This window comes from Camelina sativa, chromosome 2, assembly GCF_030686135.1.
Source record: "Camelina sativa cultivar CO46 ecotype springtype chromosome 2, ASM3068613v1".
NCBI classification, from domain to species: Eukaryota; Viridiplantae; Streptophyta; class Magnoliopsida; order Brassicales; family Brassicaceae; genus Camelina; species Camelina sativa.
The window spans coordinates 28547484-28568495 of record NC_141881.1 but is presented as its reverse complement, the minus strand read 5'-3'; the positions used below and the strand labels follow the sequence as shown (position 1 = coordinate 28568495).

The 21012-nt window shown below is 34.4% G+C and overlaps 4 protein-coding genes, 1 long non-coding RNA gene, 2 other non-coding genes and 1 pseudogene across 16 annotated transcripts; 5 read left to right on the top strand and 3 right to left on the bottom strand.

The window, feature by feature from the left end:
• The first annotated feature begins 351 nt into the window (after window positions 1-351).
• On the top strand, window positions 352-7763 carry LOC104738854 (structural maintenance of chromosomes protein 6B). 3 transcript variants are annotated; one of them, XM_087472737.1, is made up of 29 exons: window positions 352-706; window positions 1030-1135; window positions 1267-1400; window positions 1540-1595; window positions 1701-1787; window positions 1864-2184; window positions 2306-2425; window positions 2622-2752; window positions 2911-2987; window positions 3091-3166; window positions 3268-3342; window positions 3446-3550; window positions 3733-3902; window positions 4006-4108; window positions 4210-4322; window positions 4730-4934; window positions 5093-5224; window positions 5313-5427; window positions 5554-5639; window positions 5718-5813; window positions 6036-6172; window positions 6263-6365; window positions 6451-6530; window positions 6644-6722; window positions 6800-6857; window positions 6967-7064; window positions 7154-7248; window positions 7335-7428; window positions 7530-7763. In XM_087472737.1, the coding sequence occupies exons 8-28, from the start codon at window positions 2738-2740 to the stop codon at window positions 7390-7392; spliced, it is 2076 nt and encodes a 691-aa protein (XP_087328863.1). In that variant the 5' UTR covers window positions 352-706; window positions 1030-1135; window positions 1267-1400; window positions 1540-1595; window positions 1701-1787; window positions 1864-2184; window positions 2306-2425; window positions 2622-2737; the 3' UTR covers window positions 7393-7428; window positions 7530-7763. The 3 variants fall into 3 exon arrangements, 2 of the variants coding, with proteins under 2 accessions (XP_087328863.1, XP_087328859.1); XM_087472733.1 differs by having other exon boundaries at window positions 2618-2752; XR_015571373.1 differs by lacking the exons at window positions 6036-6172; window positions 6263-6365; window positions 6451-6530; ... (4 more) ...; window positions 7335-7428; window positions 7530-7763 and having other exon boundaries at window positions 354-706; window positions 2618-2752; window positions 4210-4324; window positions 4733-4934; window positions 5554-5737.
• Window positions 7764-8120: 357 nt separating this feature from the next.
• Window positions 8121-10866, bottom strand: LOC104756822 (MADS-box protein AGL71-like). Its single transcript, XM_087470782.1, has 6 exons — window positions 10685-10866; window positions 9195-9341; window positions 8998-9097; window positions 8736-8777; window positions 8598-8654; window positions 8121-8264 (listed from the first exon to the last, which is right to left on the bottom strand). The coding sequence occupies exons 1-6, from the start codon at window positions 10864-10866 to the stop codon at window positions 8121-8123; spliced, it is 672 nt and encodes a 223-aa protein (XP_087326908.1).
• Window positions 10867-11853: 987 nt separating this feature from the next.
• On the top strand, window positions 11854-14901 carry LOC104738840 (uncharacterized). Of its 7 annotated transcripts, none has more exons than XR_015584394.1 (15): window positions 11854-12119; window positions 12218-12301; window positions 12394-12467; window positions 12553-12586; window positions 12676-12734; window positions 12814-12928; window positions 13021-13058; window positions 13152-13249; window positions 13386-13441; window positions 13532-13772; window positions 13881-13995; window positions 14092-14148; window positions 14239-14304; window positions 14384-14458; window positions 14545-14901. XR_015584394.1 is itself a non-coding variant. In XM_010459062.2 (15 exons), exons 1-15 carry the CDS (start codon window positions 11970-11972, stop codon window positions 14590-14592), a joined length of 1275 nt encoding a protein of 424 aa, XP_010457364.1. In that variant the 5' UTR covers window positions 11854-11969; the 3' UTR covers window positions 14593-14901. The 7 variants fall into 7 exon arrangements, 4 of the variants coding, with proteins under 4 accessions (XP_010457364.1, XP_087347428.1, XP_087347436.1 ...); XM_010459062.2 differs by having other exon boundaries at window positions 13916-13995; XM_087491302.1 differs by having other exon boundaries at window positions 13850-13995.
• A 186-nt stretch (window positions 14902-15087) lies between these two features.
• On the bottom strand, window positions 15088-15160 carry TRNAA-AGC (transfer RNA alanine (anticodon AGC)). Its single transcript has one exon. It is a non-coding gene; the product is annotated as a tRNA-Ala (tRNA).
• A 339-nt stretch (window positions 15161-15499) lies between these two features.
• On the top strand, window positions 15500-15586 carry LOC147949300 (small nucleolar RNA R44/J54/Z268 family; annotated as a pseudogene).
• A 77-nt stretch (window positions 15587-15663) lies between these two features.
• On the top strand, window positions 15664-15735 carry LOC147949299 (small nucleolar RNA snoR124). Its single transcript, XR_015586459.1, has one exon. It is a non-coding gene; the product is annotated as a small nucleolar RNA snoR124 (small nucleolar RNA).
• Window positions 15736-15829: 94 nt separating this feature from the next.
• LOC104738823 (thioredoxin-like 1-2, chloroplastic) lies at window positions 15830-19373 on the bottom strand. 2 transcript variants are annotated; one of them, XM_010459036.3, is made up of 5 exons: window positions 19006-19373; window positions 16894-17052; window positions 16609-16800; window positions 16350-16514; window positions 15830-16262 (listed from the first exon to the last, which is right to left on the bottom strand). In XM_010459036.3, the coding sequence occupies exons 1-5, from the start codon at window positions 19210-19212 to the stop codon at window positions 16059-16061; spliced, it is 927 nt and encodes a 308-aa protein (XP_010457338.3). In that variant the 5' UTR covers window positions 19213-19373; the 3' UTR covers window positions 15830-16058. The 2 variants fall into 2 exon arrangements, with proteins under 2 accessions (XP_010457338.3, XP_010457345.1); XM_010459043.3 differs by lacking the exon at window positions 19006-19373 and having other exon boundaries at window positions 16894-17507.
• LOC147949298 (uncharacterized) lies at window positions 19262-19691 on the top strand. Its single transcript, XR_015571372.1, has 2 exons — window positions 19262-19393; window positions 19651-19691. It is a non-coding gene; the product is annotated as an uncharacterized LOC147949298 (long non-coding RNA).
• The last annotated feature ends 1321 nt before the right edge of the window (window positions 19692-21012 follow it).

Sequence of the window (21012 nt, the reverse complement as noted above, 5' to 3'; positions counted from 1 at the left end):
ACCAAGATTTTTCCTGTAATGATTAACAAAAACTTACTGATGATGAAATGAAGATGTTATTTAGAGACAGTTTTGTGATACATACAACTAATACAAAATTATCATCAATTATTCAACAACTTGATATTAATGCCTATTTAACTAATTATATTGTGATCATCTCTAATTCTCTATCTATGTAAAGTTGTAATCTTAGTTAGCATTGTTTGTATATCATAGATTTTATTTTAATATTATAAGGTTTTCATAAAGAAAAGGGGATTCTTGGGCTGGGGAAGAATGTGGCTAAAGGCCCATATAACAGGTAGTTCAAAGGCCCATATATATTCGTCGTAGGATCTCTAGAAGATCGTACGGTCAAAACGGCCGAAGTTAGCATACACGCGACGTACAATAGGGTTCTCTCTCTTTCCCGCTCTAAGCAGTCCCACCCCATCAATGGAACTTGTTCTTTTCTAATTTATTTATGTAACCAGCCCAGCCGAGTGAGAGAGAGAGAGACAAAAAAAAAAAAAAAAAACCCTAGATAACGCGATTAAAGCCATGGCGAAATCTGGGTCTCGAACTCGATCCAGTGATTCCTTCATCCAACAACGTTCTGGGTCTGGTACGATTCTTAGAATCAAAGTTGAGAATTTCATGTGCCATGATAATCTCCAGATTGAGTTTGGCGAGTGGGTCAATTTCATCACCGGCCAAAACGGAAGTAAGTTTCTCCAAATTGATTCAATTTAATCACGAATACCTAATTGAGAACTGGGTTTCGCCGGATTTTGAAAATTTTTATTTCTTAATTTTGATTCACTGTGCTTAACAGTTCAGCTTTGATTTATTTATGTAGAATTGGTTTATTCATGATTAAGAATCTTAGTTTCGGTTGAAAGTTTTAGAAAAGTTGTTAGCTTCAATGGAATGTGAAACGACAATTAGAGTATGTGTTAGGGTTTTAATCACTCTCTGATCGATCTTTTGTGAATTGTTGATAAAAATAGCTAATTTCTTGTTTTTTGGTTTTTAAAAATTTGTCAGGTGGTAAGAGTGCGATATTGACTGCTCTATGTGTTGCATTTGGATGTCGAGCGAAAGGGACACAGCGTGCTGCTACGTTGAAGGATTTCATTAAAACTGGATGCAGGTTTGTATAATTGTGCTGTGTGATGGCGCTGATTCGTTTTTCTCAGGTTTTTTTTAGATTGTTTCTTTCTGTCATGACTAGGAAATGACGAACTGAAGCTTTCAATCTCGTTGGGTTTTTTTCTTTTGCAGTTATGCTGTTGTCCATGTAGAAATGAAAAACCAAGGAGAGGATGCGTTTAAGCCTGAAACTTATGGTGGTGTTATAATTATCGAACGCAGGATAACCGAGGCTACTACTTCTACCGTTCTCAAAGATTTTCTTGGTTAGTTCTCTGTACTCTACTCTCTTTATAAATTTTGTGGTTTTGACTTACAATTTGTCTCATAGCCCCCTACTGCTTGTTGTGATGACTCTCTGGTTTTCCTGTTTTACTTATTTTTTTGGCGATCTGTATTCTGCAGGAAGGAAAGTAAGTAACCGAAGAGATGAGCTACGAGAACTTGTTGAACATTTTAATGTGAGTTTTAGTCATTCATTCAATTTTAAAGAAAGTGTTTAAAGTGATATCAGGAATAATTTGGCATATTCGTTGCTGTGTTCTTATTATATTTTACATGAGTAGATTGATGTTGAAAACCCGTGCGTGGTAATGAGTCAAGACAAGAGCAGGGAGTTCTTACATTCTGGGAATGACAAAGATAAATTTAAGGTATGTCATGTGAATTGGCATTTATTAAAGTCAACCATGTGTTGTTAGTTTTGGCTGAACAATCTTCGCTCTTTAGTTCTTTTTTAAGGCAACCCTTCTTCAGCAAGTCAATGATCTTCTCCAAAGTATCTACGAACACTTGAATACTGCAACTGCTATAGTTGATGAATTGGAGAACACAATTAAACCTATAGAAAAGGAGATCAGTGAGTTGCGTGGAAAGATAAAGAATATGGAACAAGTCGAAGAAATAGCTCAAAAGTTGCAGCAGTTGAAGAAGAAACTGGCTTGGTCATGGGTATATGATGTGGATAGGCAGCTCCAGGAGCAGATCGAGAAGATTGTGAAGCTTAAAGAACGTATACCGACTTGCCAAGCTAAAATAGATTGGGAACTGGTAAGCAATATATACTTTCCATCATCTGAAATTTGGATGCTATTAAATATTCTTTTAGAGGGAAAATTGCTTATCATGTTTTTAACTCCGAATGTTTGGTCATAATGGACCATTTTTGTAGGGTAAAGTGGAATCGTTAAGGGATCGCTTGACAAAGAAGAAAGCTCAAGTTGCATGTCTGATGGATGAATCAACTGCAATGAAGAGGGAGATAGAGAGTTTTCACCAATCAGCCAAGACGGTTTGTAAACTTTGTATTAAGAGGGACCTAGTATATTTTTTTTGTTCAATGTTCGTTAAAAAAAAGAGGCAAATGAAAAATACTGAATTCATCAAATGCGCTGCATCATTATTCTTAGCTTAGATTTCGGTAAAAGTATTGTCCACATATTATATGCGAGTTTTTGATATATCTTTTTTGTTTTTATTTTAGGCAGTACGGGAAAAGATAACTCTACAAGAAGACTTCCAACATAAATGTAATCATGTTCAAAAGATTAAGGATCGTGTTAGGAGGCTTGAACGGCAGGCTGTAGATATCAATGAACAGACGATGAGAAGCACACAGGTCCTAAATACTAGTCACTTAAATTATCTATAAAAAAAACTATGTCAGTTTTCTATTGTACTCAGTGTCTTGGCATAACGAGCAAGATATTGTGACGGTACATATATTTATGTACAGATATATCTGTGCATATTTCTCACAGGTTGATAGTGATGCAGGCTGAGCAATCTGAAATCGAGGAGAAACTAAAATATTTGGAGCAGGAGGTTGAGAAAGTTGAAACATTGCTTTCCAGGTTATGATCTTAAATTTTGTGTTTCCTTTTTTGTCTGCTTAGCCTTCGTGTCTGTAGTCTTCTCTCTCGTCTTCAAACATTTTTAAAATATTTGATACTTTAGATTGAAAGATGAAGAGAACTGCTTTTTGGAAAAAGCGTTAGATGGGAGGAAAGAGGTGGAACTCATCGAGGATATGGTACCACTTTACTGTTCTTAGAATTTTATCAGTTTCATATGCAGGTTGTCTAGAATTATAATTAACACCTTGTTTATTTCTTTGGCCTTTTTGACTTCTAGATTAAAAACCATCAAAAGAGGCAAAGAAATGTAACCTCTAACATTAATGATATGAAGAAACATCAAACAAACAAGGTGCATCCTAAATTTCATCACAATATGTAGTGTTTCAATTGGATATAATTAAGCCTCTTTTATTAATATCTAATAGGCATACAAATACATGCATGCTCACTAGGTTACTGCATTTGGAGGGGATAGAGTCATTAATCTTCTGCAAGCTATTGAGAGACACCATCGTCGATTCAGTAAACCACCAATTGGTCCTATTGGCTCTCATGTGGTGAGTTTCTGCTTGTTGCATTTGGAAATTTGTGCTTCAAACAAATTAGTTCACATGTTGCCTCATATTGAATGCATGGTTCAAGAAGAAACTGACATGTTCAACTGTTATTGTAATAATATTTTAATATGAATATTTTGTGGGTTATAAAATCTCTTCTAATGGTGGATCATGTTCTGCAGACTTTGGTCGATGGCAATAAATGGGCATCTACAGTTGAACAATCTCTTGGGAACCTATTAAATGCCTTCATTGTGACTGATCATAAAGATTCGCTCATTCTAAGAGGCTGTGCGAATGAAGCCAATTACAGAAACCTTAGGATTATCATCTATGACTTTTCGAGACCAAGGTTCAAAGTCTAATTAAGCATTTATATATTTTTGTTTAACCTTCTACACTGATGAAGGGGCAACATTGTGACTCAAATATTTGCTATCTTTATATTTATGCAGGCTAAATATACCAAGGCACATGATTCCTCAGACCGAACACCCAACCATTCTCTCTGTCATACACTCTGATAACCCAACCGTCATTAATGTTTTGGTGGATGTGGTTCGTACTTTCAAATTTTCCCTCCACTTACTAAATTTCTTTATTCTTACAGCCTGATATTACGGTATTCACATCGTAGTACTATTTCCTGGATATTTCAGAGTGGTGTTGAGAGGCAAGTGCTTGCAGAGAATTATGAGGTGGGAAAGGCAGTTGCCTTTGGGAGAAGGCTCTCAAATCTGAAGGATGTATACACTTTAGATGGATACCGAATGTAAGTAAATTGTTAGATGCTATATCTTCACTTGCAAACAAAAAACAATTTCTTTGCTTGGCCGGAGATCATCCTTTCCTCTTGAAATAGATTTTTGAGTTCTGACATACACCCCTCTTTCTGTGTACTGGCTCTGGATTTTTCCAACATCAGTTTTCCATTATAAGAAAAACTTGAGAAGTGAGCCAATAGAAGCTTTTTGTTTGACATTTTTTCATTTTCAAAACCCCTTAAATACTTGAAGGGACCAGAACGTGAGATATCTGACAGCCTTGCATCTACCATTTCTCAGTCGTGTAAAATAAGTTAGCACTTTCTAGCGAAAAGGGATTGACTTGAGACCATCTAGGGGATATAGGACGATCTTCCTCAATCATAAAACTAATTTCTAGCTACTCTTGCCTCAGGTTTTTTCGTGGGCCAGTCCAGACTACTCTTCCTCCTCCTCAATCTCGTAGACCTTCGCGACTCTGTGCTTCTTTTGATGAACAAATCAAGGATCTTGAAATAGAGGCCTCACTAGAACAAAACGAGATTAATCAATGTATGAGACGTAAGAGGGAGGCAGAGGAGAATCTCGTGGAGCTTGAGCTGAAAATGCGCACACTGAAGGTAATGTCTCATTGATTAATCGAGTAGACATGTCAAAACTAGAGTTTCCAGTCTTTATATATCTTAGGTGAAATAATTAACTCGATTTTAATAAGCTTCCGTTCGCCCGTATATATAGTCGCTTTCCTTATGGTTTTTGTTTTGTTTTGTTTATACAGAAGCACCGCAGCCAAGCAGAGAACGTTTTGACGACAAAGGAACTCGAGATGCAAGATTTGAAGAATACAGTCGCTGCTGAGACCGAAGCATCACCTTCTTCAAGTGTTAACGAGCTTCAACTTGATATCATGGTTAGTTTGTTGGTGAAACTATTTAATTGTCATTGTTTTTGCCTCGCATCATTCCTGAATTTTGTTTGCACTTCTTTTAATCTATCAGAAAGGTCGAGAAGAGATAGAGGAGAAAGAAGCTTTGCTTGAGAAGCTTCAAAACTGTTTGGAAGAAGCTGAGTTAAAGGCTAATAAACTTACAGCTTCATTTGAGAACTTACGTGGTATGTCTGTGATAACCACTGTTTCTGAAACACCTGTATATTTTTCTTGGTTTGTGATCGAACATGAATAGATCATCTTGATTGAGTGGCCGACTCTATTCTTACATTTTCTCGAAATGTGCGTAGAATCAGCCAAGGGTGAAATTGATGCCTTTGAGGAAGCAGAGAATGAGCTAAAGAAGATTGAGAAAGACCTTCAGTCTGCTGAAGTGGTATCCCTTCTTGCCTCTACGTAAAGATTTTGTTTTTTTTACTTTTGCATGCATATTGTAAGCGTGGTTCTGTTTCAGGAGAAAATTCATTACGAGAACATAATGAAAAACAAGGTCCTACCTGATATTAAGGAGGCTGAAGCCAATTACGAGGAGCTTAAAAATAAACGGAAGGTACAGATAAAAGCAATTATATAGGAATTTTTCAAAATGACAAAAAGCAAATTCATTTTTATTAATCTCTTTCAAAACCTCCTGGGTTGAAACCCGGGATGGCATTCTGTCTGGTCTCTTGAACTTAGCTACCAGACTAATATGTATTGGCTGTAGATATATATATATATTTTTAATCCTCTTGTAAGTTATTGCTCAGGTTTCATTTCTTTAAAATTTCAGGAAAGTGACCAGAAGGCATCTCAAATTTGTCCTGAGAGTGAGATCGAAGCTTTGGGTCCCTGGGATGGGAGTACTCCTGAGCAGCTCAGTGCTCAGATTAATAGAATGAATCAGAGACTTCACCGTGAGAATCAGCAGTGCGTATTTTAGTATTGCCTTTTCAGCTCTTCTTTCACTCAGAATCGACCAGTGACAGTAATTTACATGCTTCAATTTTTTGGGTGCAGGTTTTCTGAATCAATTGATGACCTCAGGATGATGTATGAGAAGCTAGAGCGAAAGATTGCAAAGAAGCGCAAATCCTATCAAGACCATCGAGAAAAACTCATGGTTGAGTTTGCAGATATGTATTATGTTAAAGGTGTATGTGTTGTTATAGCTGCATCATTTAATGTATTCGTTACTGTTTGATCAGGCCTGCAAAAATGCTCTAGATTCGCGGTGGGGCAAGTTTCAAAGAAATGCATCTCTTCTTCGGCGCCAGTTAACATGGCAGTAAGAGTTGCTTTCCCATTGCCAACTACATAGATAAATCTGTAGTTGGTTGTCTCATGAGATTAGTTATGATTTCCATATGGAGCTTTTTTTGATGTTATTATTGAAAGCAGATTCAATGCTCACTTGGGAAAGAAAGGTATCAGTGGACAAATCAAAGTCAGTTATGAGGATAAAACTTTATCCATAGAGGTAATTGACACTACCATGCTATGGTTTTTGCAATTTAAGTGCCCATATCAGTATGTGATGGCTTTTTTTCTCGACAGGTTAAGATGCCTCAAGACGCAACAAGCAATGCGGTTCGAGATACTAAAGGTCTTTCAGGTGCTGTATCCTTCCTCACTCTAAAATATCCAACATATAACTTATTCCCATCTATGAAATTCTCTATGTAAGCCATTGGTAAAGTCTAACGCTCTTCTCATTATCTTAGGCGGAGAACGTTCTTTCTCGACTTTATGTTTTGCACTAGCGCTTCACGAGATGACGGAAGCCCCATTTCGAGCAATGGATGAGTTTGATGTGTTTATGGTATTATGTCCTTCTAAGAATCCGCTCTGTAGAAGCATAACATTGGGATGAGACAACATTTTTAACTTTCCGATTTTAAAAAAATCTAGGATGCAGTGAGTCGAAAAATCAGCTTGGACGCACTGGTGGATTTTGCAATTGGACAAGGATCGCAGTGGATGTTCATCACCCCTCATGATATCAGGTAGCAGATCAATTTCAATACTATGCAACTCTCTGTTTGTGAAGTGAATACTTGGATGAAACTCTTTCTTTCTCTCTCTCTTACAGCATGGTGAAGGCGCACGAGAGGATAAAGAAGCAGCAAATGGCTGCTCCACGTTCTTGAAAACAAAATAACCTCTCTTTGTATAGCTCCATAAAGGTATACACAGTATGCTTGCATCACTCACTTAAGCATATGATATTTTGTGTGCATTTTTTTTGCCAGTTCTCACTTGTGTGTTTCTTTCTCTGACTCGTCAGGGAATCCTGGGCTTTGAATCAATACTAACAACACTTATTTCTTCACTTCACATTTGTTTTCTCGAGGATAACGAGCTGACGGAAGTTTGAGAAGAGCTGTATTGATTGTTTTTGCAGGTGACGAGTGAGACCCTTTATTTTTTCGTTTTTATGACAATTATTTACTGTCAAACTTTTGTAATATAATCTAATTTACATCGGGTTATAATTATCATCATTTTTCTGATCGACAAAGTGAGACAGAATTTTAATCAATTGAATAAGCATAGAGAGCGTTGGTACTGCTGAGTAAAATATTTTCCTAGTGAAAATACATAAGTTAATAAAAAGTAACGTGAATGTTTGACGAGTTTCGCTATTTGGGTTCAGTTTTTTTTAATCTAGAAACATCAAATATCTAAAAAGTAAAAACACTTTATTTAACAATATAAAACCATGTTGTTTACATCACAAACTAGAAAAATAATAATGATCAGCTCTACATTTAGTAGAGAATTCTTAAACAGTAATTTATTCTTGGTTTATTCTACATATAAATATTTATATATACTTGGATAGTATGAAGAGTCGGATGGTTAAAAAACGAAGAAATCATAACATTCGGCTTTGCGGCAATCCGATGAACAAATCAGTTTCGACATCCGATGTGTTCATGTTTACACAAACACAAGAAGCTGCTGCACTATTCTCACTCACTAGGCTCCTTGACTGCATCCACAAGGGTTTTTCTTCAAACTGAAATCATAAAACATGTTATCTTCCTATATTAATTCATGGAAGATAAAAGTAACTCATCAGAGATAAAACAAAAGGGACGAATATGCCAATTGATGGTTTTTGTTAGTGAAATTAACATTCACTATACGTATAATATATATATATATATCGATAATTGTAGCAATTAGATATAGAAGCAAATGATCAAGCTTATATGCAGCCTTATGATTTGTAATATGTGGTAAGTTTTTTTTTGTCAACACATGTAAAGTCCATGTTTAAAAGTGTATATGCATTAATGAATAAAATGTATTTGTCCTAATTCGATTGTATTACAACGTAGTTGTGTACCATTTCGTGCAGGTGCATCCTAGGTCTCTCGTCCAAGAGCTCTCTCTCTCCTTCAATCTAATGAAGAAAAAGTCACAAGGAGAATTAAAAATATATCCATATTACAAAAAGCGATTAAACTAGCTAGTTTAAGTATACCTCTTCTTTTAGTTTCTCTACCTCATCTTCATTTATCTTGGCCTGCCAAAATCGTAAATATGGAATGAATTACAGGCACACAAAGAAACATTGCGATGCGCTAGTTCCATATATATAGCTGATCATTTAGATTGAAACGTGAAAAGTCTCACATAACGTATAAAATAAGACATATTATTGTTAAACACATTATGACGGCATACTTGTAATTGTTATATATTACTTATTTAATTATCATTTACATGTATTTGTTAATTTTTACCTTTCTTGACCTGACAACAGTAAGGCTTTTCTCGAGCTGGATTGTTATCTCTTTGAGCTCACCCACCGAACACGAATCCAAATCTTGCCCCATCAGCTTCCTAAGATATTATCTCGTTCAAGAGTGTATATGCATGTAATCATATTGCATATAAAAAACGTATATATGCAGTAGATATAAAAAGATTAGATAATAACCGGCAATGAAGTTGAAGAAGGTCAATCCTTTTCACCATTACTGTGATTTCGTTCTTGAGATCTTGCACATATTGCTCTCTTTGGAATCTCTCTGCCGAAAAATCCTCCCTTCTGTATATCTCACATCTTTCCATCATCTTCTGCATGCTAAATTCATTTTTATTTATTAGAATATATATATATATATATATATATGATTAAAATGTGTTAACATGATATATCAACAAGAATATTCACGGATATGCAAATTTATGTATTTTGGGATAATTATATTCAAATGTAAGTTTAGTTAAAAATTTAAAACACGTTCACGCTTAGCCTATCTCAGATATCATGTTCATTTTCTTAAGTTATCAATATGGTTTCGACAAGGGGAAGAGATTGCTAAACATATGTCAAAGTGTATATCTTTTAATTTCTGTGACTTGGTTTCTTAATTATATATAGCAACCACCAACCAATGACACTTACATACATGTACGACCTACCGGCTAGGGCGGTGTGCGTCACAAACTCAAAAGAAAAAGCATTACATTATGTACAAAGATAACCACCCGAATTTTTAAATTTATTTAGATGGTCAAATCCATTAATTAGTAACCTCTCGAGTTTATTAAAGAAACGAACAATTTTACTACAAAACTTTGGGTTGGTCATCTGAACTCACGCAAATGTAGTTATTCGAAATTTGATAGCAAAGAGTAAGAAGATCATCAGTAAAGTTAACCAAGAGACTCTAATACATGCATAATTTCACAAAATGTTAAGGTTTGATTATGATTGGTTTCACACTTGGTCACTGTGTGGCATCACATGACAATATGAGATTTTGGACTAATTTGGATTTATTAGTAGAAGAAACGTACTTACCTATAAAAGATCAGCACATACAGTATACTGTATAAGAATCGTGTAAGCTATATCTAGGGATATTGTTTGAGACCCTGTGAAAAAAGCATCACGATATAGTCTCATACATATATCATGTTGTAGCTTCCTAATCTTAAAACGATTCAATTTACTCTTAAAAGTATGGCATGAACACTGAGATTTTTAATTATTATAAACGTGTCAAGTGGTTTCAGCATGAGTTCCAAGGCATACTAGGTTCAAAGTTCAAAAACGCTTTTTCTGGAAAACCCTAAATCATTTGCTCGTGCTTGAAGAAGAACTCAATTAAGGTAACATAAATTAATATTTGTAAAATTAATTTTGATATGTTTTAATCCATTAAATAAACACTTCATGGTACTAGAGAAAAACTCTACATAACCAATAACAAAACAAAAACAAAACCTTGAAAAAGGCATATTTTGGGAAAAAATAAATTCAACCGTTGAAACCATATATATCTCTAGTACGATATTACTACTGAGTAGAGAATACTAAAACCTTTTTCTTTTTTGGGCAAACAGAAGATATACCAAAAACATTACTAAAGTACTAATTAACTGGATCAAAAATCTCAAAAATGATAATAGATTGCTTACTTGGAGCTAGCGAAATCATATAATTTTCCTTTCTGAGAAAAGACAATGGCGGCGACTTGAGCATCGCATAGAACTGAAAGTTCGCGAGCTTTCTTCAATAGACCTTTCTTACGCTTGGAGAACGTGACTTGTTTGCTCGTGATGTTCTCGATTCTTTTGATCTCGATCTTCTTTCTCACCATCTTCCCTGGCAAGATTAGCAAATCCGTATATGAAAGAAACCCTAAAACCGATCAGTTTTTGAAAACAGTGTGTAAATAAATCAGTTTTCTTTAAGAAAGAAACTCACTTGGATCCAAATCCAAACCACACAGAAATGGTTTCTTGATAATAGGAGGGAGATCGAAAGACTATATCAGTGCTCTAACACAAAAGTTGAAAAATCAAGAAACCCCAAGAAAACCCTTTTTTCGAATTAAATCTTTCAAGATTCGATTCAAAGACCTGAAAAAGAAAAGAACAAAACAAGCCGACCAAGAAGATCTCTGTGATTTTCGAAGGAATGCTTTTAACAAGAAAAACAAGATGCAAATGAACAGAACAATAAATTTCGTAAACTAGATCATAACCCTCGAAAGTCTTGTGTCTCCTTTTTTTTTGGTCTACCTCTCCCAATGGAGGCACAAACCCTAAGTCGTTTAGTTAACTAGTCTTTGCTCTTTCTCTCTGATTAATTAATTACTATCATCAGAAAAAAGAAAAAAAAAAAACTATTGTTATTTTGCAGATGCTACTTCGATTCTTCCACACGTTGCCTGAGGTCAATAGCATTAAAAAAAAATAGAGTAACTTTTTTTAAGCTTCTGATTAAGAAATCTCCATATGGCTTTCTTTTTTTTGGGCAAGATTATAGTAATAAATCATACTACTTAGAGAATGGCTACTGGTCCATACTCCATAGACTAAATATTTTCATTGTTGGTTTCTTAACATAAATCTCTAAAACATCATGATTCATGTGTCAGTGACGCTACTCATCGATCTTGAGCAACATCTTGGGTTTAAATTTAGAATAAACCCAAACCCTAAAGTTTACAAGCCTATTTGCGACATGACGATTAGTATGGGCTGGGCCAAATAAACGTGGACTTAATTTTCAATATGGGCTTATCATTTTATGCAAAAAAAAAAAAGTAAAAAAGAAAACAGAGTAAAATATATGTCGTCCTCCTCCTAAAGAAGTCTTTCTCATTCAGATGTCGGAAACATCAACAGATATCATCAGAGAGAGATATCATCGAGATTTGTAAAAGACTCTTAAAAACTTGTTTCTGAAAAGTTGAAGATGAAGGACAGAGGAGAGGAATCATCTTCAGGTTCTTCAAGAACAAACAACAACAACGGCGAACACGAACCTAGAGAAATCAACATCAGATCATTCTCTTCTGTTCCTTCTTCTCCTCGTAACGCTTCTTCTAAATACGATTTCGTCAAGGTTCGATTTTTAGGGTTTTGAATCCTTCTCCTTCTTTCAAAGTTCTGTTTTTTTTTTCCTTTCTTATTGACGAGACAAATTGTTTTTTTCTTTTTAAGGTGAAAGTATGGCTTGGAGACAACGCAGATCACTACTATGTTCTGTCTCGTTTCCTAGTCTGTAGAATGTTAACTGTTACTAAGGTTTGTTCAATCTTCACACCCACAAAACCTTGTTTTGAATTTGGCAATGAATGATTCTGTAGTTACAATACTTGCTGATTTTTTTGATTCAGATCCCAAATCATGAAGCTATAAAGATTTCTCTTGAGCTCAAGAAGCTTCTTATTGACAACAGTCTTCTTGATGTGTATGTATGCCCCCCAATTCGTCTTATTAGCGACTTAAATTTACATACTTTCGCATATGTTTGTGACATTAACTTGTCTTTGCAGGTCTCAGTCTGATTTGGAAACCAATTTGTTTAAGGTCACCATACTTTACATCTTTTGATTAGAAGTGTCTTGTGAACGTTTTAAAGTATTCTGATGATGATAGATGATTTCAATTTTTTGCAGCTAATGGAGCGACGTGGTTATGGGGAAGAGTACATTAATCGTTACAATATGATGACAAAGTAATACGCTTTTATTGTTCCATCATCTTTTCTCAAAGTTTTTTGTTTTTGACTTTATATTTTTTGGTGTGGGTTTTAGATTTCATCATCAAAGAGTGCCTCTTGTTATACTTGTTTGTGGAACAGCTTGTGTTGGCAAGTCCACTATAGCTACACAACTTGCTCAGAGACTTAACTTGCCTAACGTCTTACAGGTAACTTCTCAGTAACCATTTCTTCATCTGTTCATTCTCATTTGTTTTGTGGATTTTTTTGAAAAATCGTTATGTGCTCTTTTGTTTCACAGACAGACATGGTATATGAGCTGCTTCGAACTGCAACTGAGTACGTTCTTATCACCTAGTTACATTCTGGTTCTTCGGTAACATATGTGACTATAGATTAGTGCATAAACATGTTTATTTCTGTTTAATCCAGTGCTCCGTTGACATCAACTCCTGTATGGACTCGAGAATTTGGCTCATCAGAAGAGTTGATAACTGAATTCTGTAGAGAATGTAGAATTGTTCGAAAAGGTACCCTTTTGCTGTTGGAACTGTATGATTCTTTTGGTTTTGTTCTCATTTTTTGTTTGTGGATTGTTACTCTCTTTATCCTTATTTTGTATGTGAGTGTGTTTTTGACAATCCTCAATGGCTTGTGGTTTTTTAGGACTTGGTGGTGATTTGAAGAAAGCAATGAAAGATGGGAAACCAATTATTATTGAGGTAAACTCTTTTGTGAAAGCGTCATAAGTTTGGATTATATTCCGGTTGTTACACTTGTTTTCTAACTTGGCCAAGTACTTGTAATTACAGGGAAGACATTTAGATCCAAGCATATACTTAATGAATGATGAGAACAAAGCTCCATCAAATGATCCTGAGAAGAGCAGTGCAGAAACAACAAACTCTTCAAGCGATTTAACATCGGACAAAAATCCTGAGGCAGGTTCTTCTGACACGAAAGAAATCGAGGATAGTACTGTGAAACCACATTCTCAGGATGAAGCCACGGCATCTACAGAAGCTATTGACCAGTCAGAAAAAGTTACACAATGTAAAATCGACAGCCTATCCTTTTTTTCAATTTTTTTTGTGAAAATTCTTGCATTTGCTTCTTTATGATTGTTATAGTTCTATTTTGTTTCGGGTGTGCATATGAAAGTTCGAGAGATGCTGAAAAGAAAAGCAAATCTGCAGATGGAAGTGGAAAGACGAAATCTGGCCCTGAACCAATAGTCATATCTATTGTTTTAAAGATGTCTGAATTTGACCATAAGGTGAATCAAAGCTTTGTTCATTTCGAGCTATAATAGTACTCTTTCTCTATTCTTTGTCTTTCTCTATTCTTTGTTTACTTAATCTCATGTTCTCAGGCTTTGTTAGAGGAGTGGATCTCTTCCCGTACGTCTGGAGAGAAATATACATCTAAGGTATTAAACAACCTGAAGCTTCAAACGATCACTAGAATGATCTTGAAAGTTGTATGAACACATGTTTGGCTTTTCTTTTTTTTTTTGCAGGAGAAAGATAGACTAATTACAAACCTAAAGACCATTGAAGACTACCTTTGTTCCTTCAATTCACAGGTTTGTTTGGTCCTTTTATAACTCATTAATTCCTTTTCAGGGTTTCACTGTTCTAACAATTCTTATTTGTGAAAATCAGGGAGTGACTGTTGTAAATATATCCGCCACCACATTCCCGCAGACATTAGACTGGCTTCACAACTATCTTCTTCAGGTAAAGAAGTCAAGCAAATTCAAATCTTTAAAAGTATAAATTCTCAACAGAAACAGTAAGTAAACCATGTTCTTCATATGTTGTAGCGTATCGAGGAAGGGATCAGATCATCAGAGAATGAGGCGCCAAAGTAAGATTTGACTCATTCAGAAGAAGTCTCGAGGAGGCTAGAGTCGCCGTCTTCTTCTCTACTGTAATCTTGTTTGAAAATTGTAATACAGTTAAAACAATTGAGATTAGAGGGATGTCAATGATTTTAGAAACATTTCGATAGCGGGTATTGTGTTCTATAGCGTCGCTGTCACTCGTTATTATAAAAAAACATTGTCAGACAAGTTCTTGCACATAAATTTGTTGCATGAACTAATACATGGATCTTTCCCTATATATATGGGATCTGACATTATAGTTAAAGTTCATGCAATTGAGCTTTGATTATCCCATCTTTCAACTTTATGGGACCATTGGTTCTCTGTCTCCATTTCGTAGAGGCTCTTCGATCTAGCTCTACCTCGATTCCTCCCTAAGAGTCAAAGAAGAGAGATACTCTGCACTCACTCTTCAGGCTGAACAATTAGTCCCACAACAATCAAAACAAGAAGATGGAGAAGGAAGGAAGAAAAAAAAGATGGAGATGCGGGGTATCGATCCCCGTACCTCTCGCATGCTAAGCGAGCGCTCTACCATCTGAGCTACATCCCCATTTGATTTTAAAACCTAAACACATATATATGTTTTTATTATACACTAGATAACGGTCGCTCCTCAAAATCCTCTTTATAAAGTAGGTCCGAGCGAGCATCAACCAAAAACCCTAAAACTTATCTCTGATGATTTTCTAAACGCCGTTTCTTCTACACAATCTTAAATTTCTTCTTCTTTGTTTTCAAGCTTAATTTGTTTTCATATTGAATTGACTTAGTTCTTGAGATACCTTTTGTGAAGGATCTTTGTTCCAATAGTTTTTTTTTCAAGCTCAAGTTTTTAGTTCAACAACTGGTTTGGTTATTATCAGTTTCTTTTTAAGTTTGTGTTGTTTTTTTTGCAAGTGACGATGACAAGACAGGGACATCAGAAATTATAATCTGTGTTGACTATAGTCTATAATGGGAATCTCTCTGATGCTTCAACACAAAAAATTTCTCATTACTTTCAAAAAAACCTTTTTTTTTTTAAAGTTTGATTCAAAGTTTTAGCAAAGGCTTTACCAATGATGGATTTCAAATAATCATCAGATCTGATTCATATATATGATTACAATCATTGATGCTGAGGTAAAGCCAAAAACTTTGACATAGTCAACTCTTTTCTTATCTGTTTGGTTTCTTTTATAATTAATATTGAAACAGAGTAAAGATCTTAATCCAGAGATGATCAACAGTGTAGAAGCATGTTCCTCCTTACATTAAGTGATTGAATTGAAACTTTGAAGTCCTAATAAGATTACTAAACTGTCGAAATAAGACATATTTAGATTTCAATACAGATTGATTCAATCTTAGGAGCTAATTGAAATTACCATTGGTAAAGCCTAAACAATTTAATCATAACGATATCTACAATTCAAGAATCCTTATGAAACGATCAGTCGATCATGTCTTCATAGCATCACTTTATCATATTGTTCCTCTGTTTTAGAACCGAAGCTGCTACTAGTTTGGTACTGTTTGAACGAGTTTAGATTCATTTTAAGTTCCCCAACCGATGCTAAAGCCGCCAGTTCCTTCTCGTCCAATCCCTTTGCTGTTCCGAGGCTGCATCTTTCACTCCCGTGCTTGTCCAAAGCTTTCTTCAACTTATTAATCTGCACATTTCAATCCATCATAAGCAAAAACGCCAAATGATATGAAAACTTCAAAACGTCATTTTGAGTATAAAGATTTATGCTTACGGTGGCAATAGTGCAGCTAAAGCTACAGACTTTACCCTCAGCTCCTCTATAAAACTTAAAGAAAGGAAGCACATGAACGTTAAGGCCATGACACATTGTCCTAAGCTCTTCTTGATTCACTTTGAGAAATATCACATCTGGGTTTGATTCAGCCAGTTGACAGATCTGTTACATATACCAAAACAAAACATATCAAATAAACTGAAAATCTCAGAGACCAAAATTTAAAAAGTGGAAACTAGTTGTAAATTGATGATACCTTAGGGTGGAGAGATTTGCAGCCACCGCAACCAGGAGAGAAGAAATGAAGAACAACCAATCTATCACCAGCGTTTAACAAAGAGTTAACAAGATGATTAGCAGATTGAATCTCTAACATGTTGTGTGTCGTTGACTTTTCCCACCATCTCCTTCCTCTACTCGTACCTGTTGATGTTGTCTTTACCTCAAACTAACCATTTCAAAACACAAATCCGATTAAGAAATCTATATAACGCCACAAAGATTTAGACCAGAGAAACGAAAAAGAAATGTCTTTGCTTACAGGAGCTACAGAGGAAGAAGAAGAAGAGAAGGCAGTAGTAGTAAGGGTATGGTTGGTGAAATCTGTTGAAGCCATGTTGGGTTGTTGTTGTTGTTGTTCCTTCGAATCAAGGCTCATAACCGGATAAAGTTTCGATTTTTTTGATGTATTATTATTCTCCTGATAAAATGGAGAAAACCCATGATTCATTCCAAGAGATGTAATTGCTTCCATGTCAAAAATCTTGTGTTTACAAAAAAAAAAGTGAAACCAAACAAAAACTCAAAACACAGTTTCTGTTATCTGATTTTTTGAATGAGAAAAGATTACAAAAAGCTCATCACTTTATTGACCTCTCGATATCAATGAAAGAACAACAACACACACACACACACACAGTTTATGCAGAAACTTGTGAAAGTTACTCTCGTAGGGGCCCGTGGGTCCTTTGTTATTATCTCTCCAACTCCAACTAGTAGTTTTTATCACTTTATCCATTTCCCATATTTGTTTTCACCGTTGATTTCGTGATGTGTGGTGCTATAATTAACTAACTCTCACACACACATAGTATTGATTAAACGACTGTTGACCAATATTTTTTTTAATGACATTACTATTGGTCAATGAAATCTAAAGATTCGGATTAGGGTGTTTTACTTAGGATTTCATGATAAGTTTTATCAAAAATTATCCACAAATAAGTAATAAATCAAAATTACTAGTATTTTATTTTTCCTTGTGGGTAAAGAAAGATAAGAACGATCATTGTCAGAGGGCGTCGCATGAAAACGTGGAGCTGACTGTGTATGAGTCTTTTCCTCGTTGTATAGTGTCCCTACTTGCCTTTTATACAAAACATAATGGTGCATATATTTGCATAATTGTTGTAACTATCCAACTGGAATCTGGATGATTTATATAATTACAAATAGGATTTACCAATTTTTTTGAGGTGATCAAACAAGTTTTTGACAAAATTCTTTTTTTTTTTTTTTTAAGAAGAAGAAGAAAATGAATTTGTTAATATATGTGATAAAAAGCTTGTTTTTAAAAAACAAATGTTTGTTACATTGTCAGACTCTAGATTTCCTCTTCTGTAATTTCATTATAATTTTGGTTTGTTTGCAGTATCCATTATCTGATTTTTTTTTTTTTTTGTTTTGATAAAAATAGAAAGATTGTGTGCAGCTGCAGCCCATAGTTTTTTTCTTGTTTAATTATGGATTTGCAAAGTAAAAATATGGTCCAAAATACTCCAAAAGCGGCCCACAGGATTTAGATCCAAAACAATTGCCTAGAAACTAGGGGAGACATGGTATTAACATATTCAAGGTTAATTAATTTTTAATATTATATGTTGAATTTTAATCAATAGTTTTTTTTTTTTGGTAGGGGAATCAATAATTTTAGTACATATTAAATTAAATCTTACAAAATTTTACTTATTATTAATTACGATAATAAAATCATACAGTAGATATTAATAATCTTAATCTTAATAGCAATAATTTAAATTTTATTCATTAGAAATAATATTTTCTTATATAACATCATTAAGCAAAAAAAAACATAGTAGAAACTTATAAATATAACTTAAAATGATAAAAATAATTTTCCACTTCTGTAATTTCATTATAACTTCGGTTTGTTTGCATTATCCATTATCTGAATTTTTTTTGATAAAAATAGAAAAGAGTGTGTGTAGTCCAGCCCATAGTTTGTTTCTTAATTAACTTTGGATTTGCGACTAAAAATATGGTCCAAAAGCAGCCCACAGGATTTAACTCCAAACCAATTGCCTAGAAACTAAGGGCGACATGGTATTAATATATTCAATGGTAATTAATTTAAAATATTTTTATGTTAAATTTTCATCAATAGTTTAAATACATATTAAATTAAATCTAACAATAATTTAGTTATATTAATTACGATTATAAAACCATACAGTAGATATTAGTAATAATCTTAATCTTAATAACAATAATTTAAATTTAACTCATTCGAATAATATATAACATCATTAAGCAAAAAAAAAAACATAGTAGAAACTTATAAACACAACTTAAAATGCTAGAAAAATATAAATAACATATAAAATAATGATAAAAGATAGTATAATGAACTTACCTCACGACCTCTTTCTATATGTGCTCGACGAGTTCGAATTCGTTCTCTTGCATTGTTTGCCTGTTGACGTTTTTCATAAGCATCTAATGCGTCATTAAATGCGTTATCAAAAAAATTGTCAAATGCGTTATCAAAAAATTCATCAAACATGTTATCAAATGCTTCATCTAATGAAGAATTGAGTGGATTAGGAATAGGATACGACATGAAGTAGATGAAGATGACGTGAAGAAGAAGTTTCTTTTGGTTCAAATAAAAAAAAAGTAGAGAAAGAGATAAGATTTTTAAGATTGAAGTTAAAGATGACGTGAAGCGATGAGAAGAAACAGAGAGATTAATAAAAATGAAGAAGAAGAAGAAGTCTCTTTGGTTTAAATAAAACAAAAAGGTAGAGAAAGAGATAAAGATTTTTATGAAATTAGCTACAGTGAAGCTAGCCCTACGATCTATAAACATATAGAAAAGAGAATACTGTATATTCTCTGTATATGAAAAGCAAACATCAAACCCTCTGAAATATTCCTTTAGCATATATTCGAGTTTTCTTGACAGATGGATCTGATGTTTCTTTTACAGAGACTCTTTACTTAATTAGTTTGATTTGATCTTTGCTTATGCAGAGTGTTTTTCTTTTTACTTTTGCAGAGAATTCAGATGGTTGATGAGATGGCGACCAAGTTTGCAAATCTAGTTATTCTCCTTATTTGATCTCAGTTTCTTTAGATGTTTAATGGAGTTAATCACAAAGTAACCACACACTTAACTTTCAACGTCCACACAATCCTCTGAGCAGAGAGACGTGAGTTAAAAGATACTAATATACTATTAATTATGCAGAACGTGAAAGTGAAACATAACAACAAAGTGATATTGGGAGATGATACAATTTAAAAAACACAGATGGGGAGATGTCATACAACATAATTTTAAAGACACAAATGTGAAAACTTTATTGCATATTTCAAGATTAGAACATTCTTCAAGGTTTCTTTCTTTCTCTGAAAGCTGTTCTATTTTCGCAAGAAGACTTCTAAGCACTTTCCATCCCTTGATAGTTTATTTCGCTCCGCTATGACTTTCTCTTTTAGCGTCCACAAGTTCTCGAGAATTGGTCTCTCTTTCTTCAATTGTTATCTTAATTAGTGGCAACCTTCTCCCCCTTTCGCTTTGATGACTTAGTGGCAACGTCCTTCTCTTTCTTCTTTTGCCATCTATCTTTGCTTGCAATGGTTCCAAATTCCGTGTTGATAAGCCTGCAACAGTGGAGCTCTTTGCTAGTGTTTAAACAATGCACTAATAAAAACGACATCTTCAGCTGGAGAATTTGGAGTCTAAACTTTTTATTATTTTGAATTATTTTAATCAAGAGTTTCTAAACACAAGAAACTCCAAATAAAACAGAACCTATCCTGCAAATAAACAGCCACACAATACAAATAATGGTTCTGTGTCGTACGCTGTATAAGATTATTCACACTACTCATGTGCTTGTCCTGTTTTTGACTTGTATGCTTGTGTCTTGTTTTCGACTTACGATTAAACACAAACTTTGATTGAAAACGATACAAACTTTTGATTAGAAACGCAACATACATTGTTTTCGACTCATGATTAAAACACAATGTATGTTGAAGACACAAAAAGCCAGTTGTAGATAGGAGAGTACTGAGTTGCAGAGAACAAATCAGCAAAAGCTCTCTCCGGTGCCAAATCCTGCAGTTTTGCAAAGCCCTCTTCACCATCTTTCTTATACATGGCGGTGATTGTGTTGGTTTCTCGTTTTAATGAGCCAAGCCTTGATTCTTATACTGCTTCTTCAGGGTTTTGAGGCTTCGACAATGACACAACAGCTTCTAACACCAACGGCAGCCTTGATTCTTCATCTTATGATAAGCTTCCTGCTTATTTGTCTCGAAATAATTCATTAGAAGAGTAATGTGATCAGTTTCATCAACTACACACAGTCGTATCAACATTCTCACAAAGCCACCGAATAGTTTGGGGTTT

What these genes read in the sequence shown, in the direction of transcription:
- LOC104738854 (XM_087472733.1), top strand. Translation starts at nt 544, where the DNA reads ATGGCGAAATCTGGGTCTCGAACTCGATCCAGTGATTCCTTCATCCAA. An exon ending in CATCACCGGCCAAAACGGAA is followed by an intron (nt 707 to 1,029) that starts GTAAGTTTCTCC and finishes AAAATTTGTCAG; the next exon opens with GTGGTAAGAGTGCGATATTG. An exon ending in AACTTGTTGAACATTTTAAT is followed by an intron (nt 1,596 to 1,700) that starts GTGAGTTTTAGT and finishes TTACATGAGTAG; the next exon opens with ATTGATGTTGAAAACCCGTG.
- LOC104756822 (XM_087470782.1), bottom strand. Translation starts at nt 10,866, where the DNA reads ATGGTGAGAAAGAAGATCGAGATCAAAAGAATCGAGAACATCACGAGC. An exon ending in TATGATTTCGCTAGCTCCAA is followed by an intron (nt 9,342 to 10,684) that starts GTAAGCAATCTA and finishes AAATGAATTTAG; the next exon opens with CATGCAGAAGATGATGGAAA. An exon ending in GGATGCACCTGCACGAAATG is followed by an intron (nt 8,265 to 8,597) that starts GTACACAACTAC and finishes TTATGATTTCAG; the next exon opens with TTTGAAGAAAAACCCTTGTG.
- LOC104738840 (XM_087491302.1), top strand. Translation starts at nt 11,970, where the DNA reads ATGAAGGACAGAGGAGAGGAATCATCTTCAGGTTCTTCAAGAACAAAC. An exon ending in TGGAAACCAATTTGTTTAAG is followed by an intron (nt 12,587 to 12,675) that starts GTCACCATACTT and finishes AATTTTTTGCAG; the next exon opens with CTAATGGAGCGACGTGGTTA. An exon ending in ACTTGCCTAACGTCTTACAG is followed by an intron (nt 12,929 to 13,020) that starts GTAACTTCTCAG and finishes TTTGTTTCACAG; the next exon opens with ACAGACATGGTATATGAGCT.
- LOC104738823 (XM_010459036.3), bottom strand. Translation starts at nt 19,212, where the DNA reads ATGTCGTATCCTATTCCTAATCCACTCAATTCTTCATTAGATGAAGCA. An exon ending in CTTCTTCCTCTGTAGCTCCT is followed by an intron (nt 16,801 to 16,893) that starts GTAAGCAAAGAC and finishes TGAAATGGTTAG; the next exon opens with TTTGAGGTAAAGACAACATC. An exon ending in TTAGCTGCACTATTGCCACC is followed by an intron (nt 16,263 to 16,349) that starts GTAAGCATAAAT and finishes TGAAATGTGCAG; the next exon opens with ATTAATAAGTTGAAGAAAGC.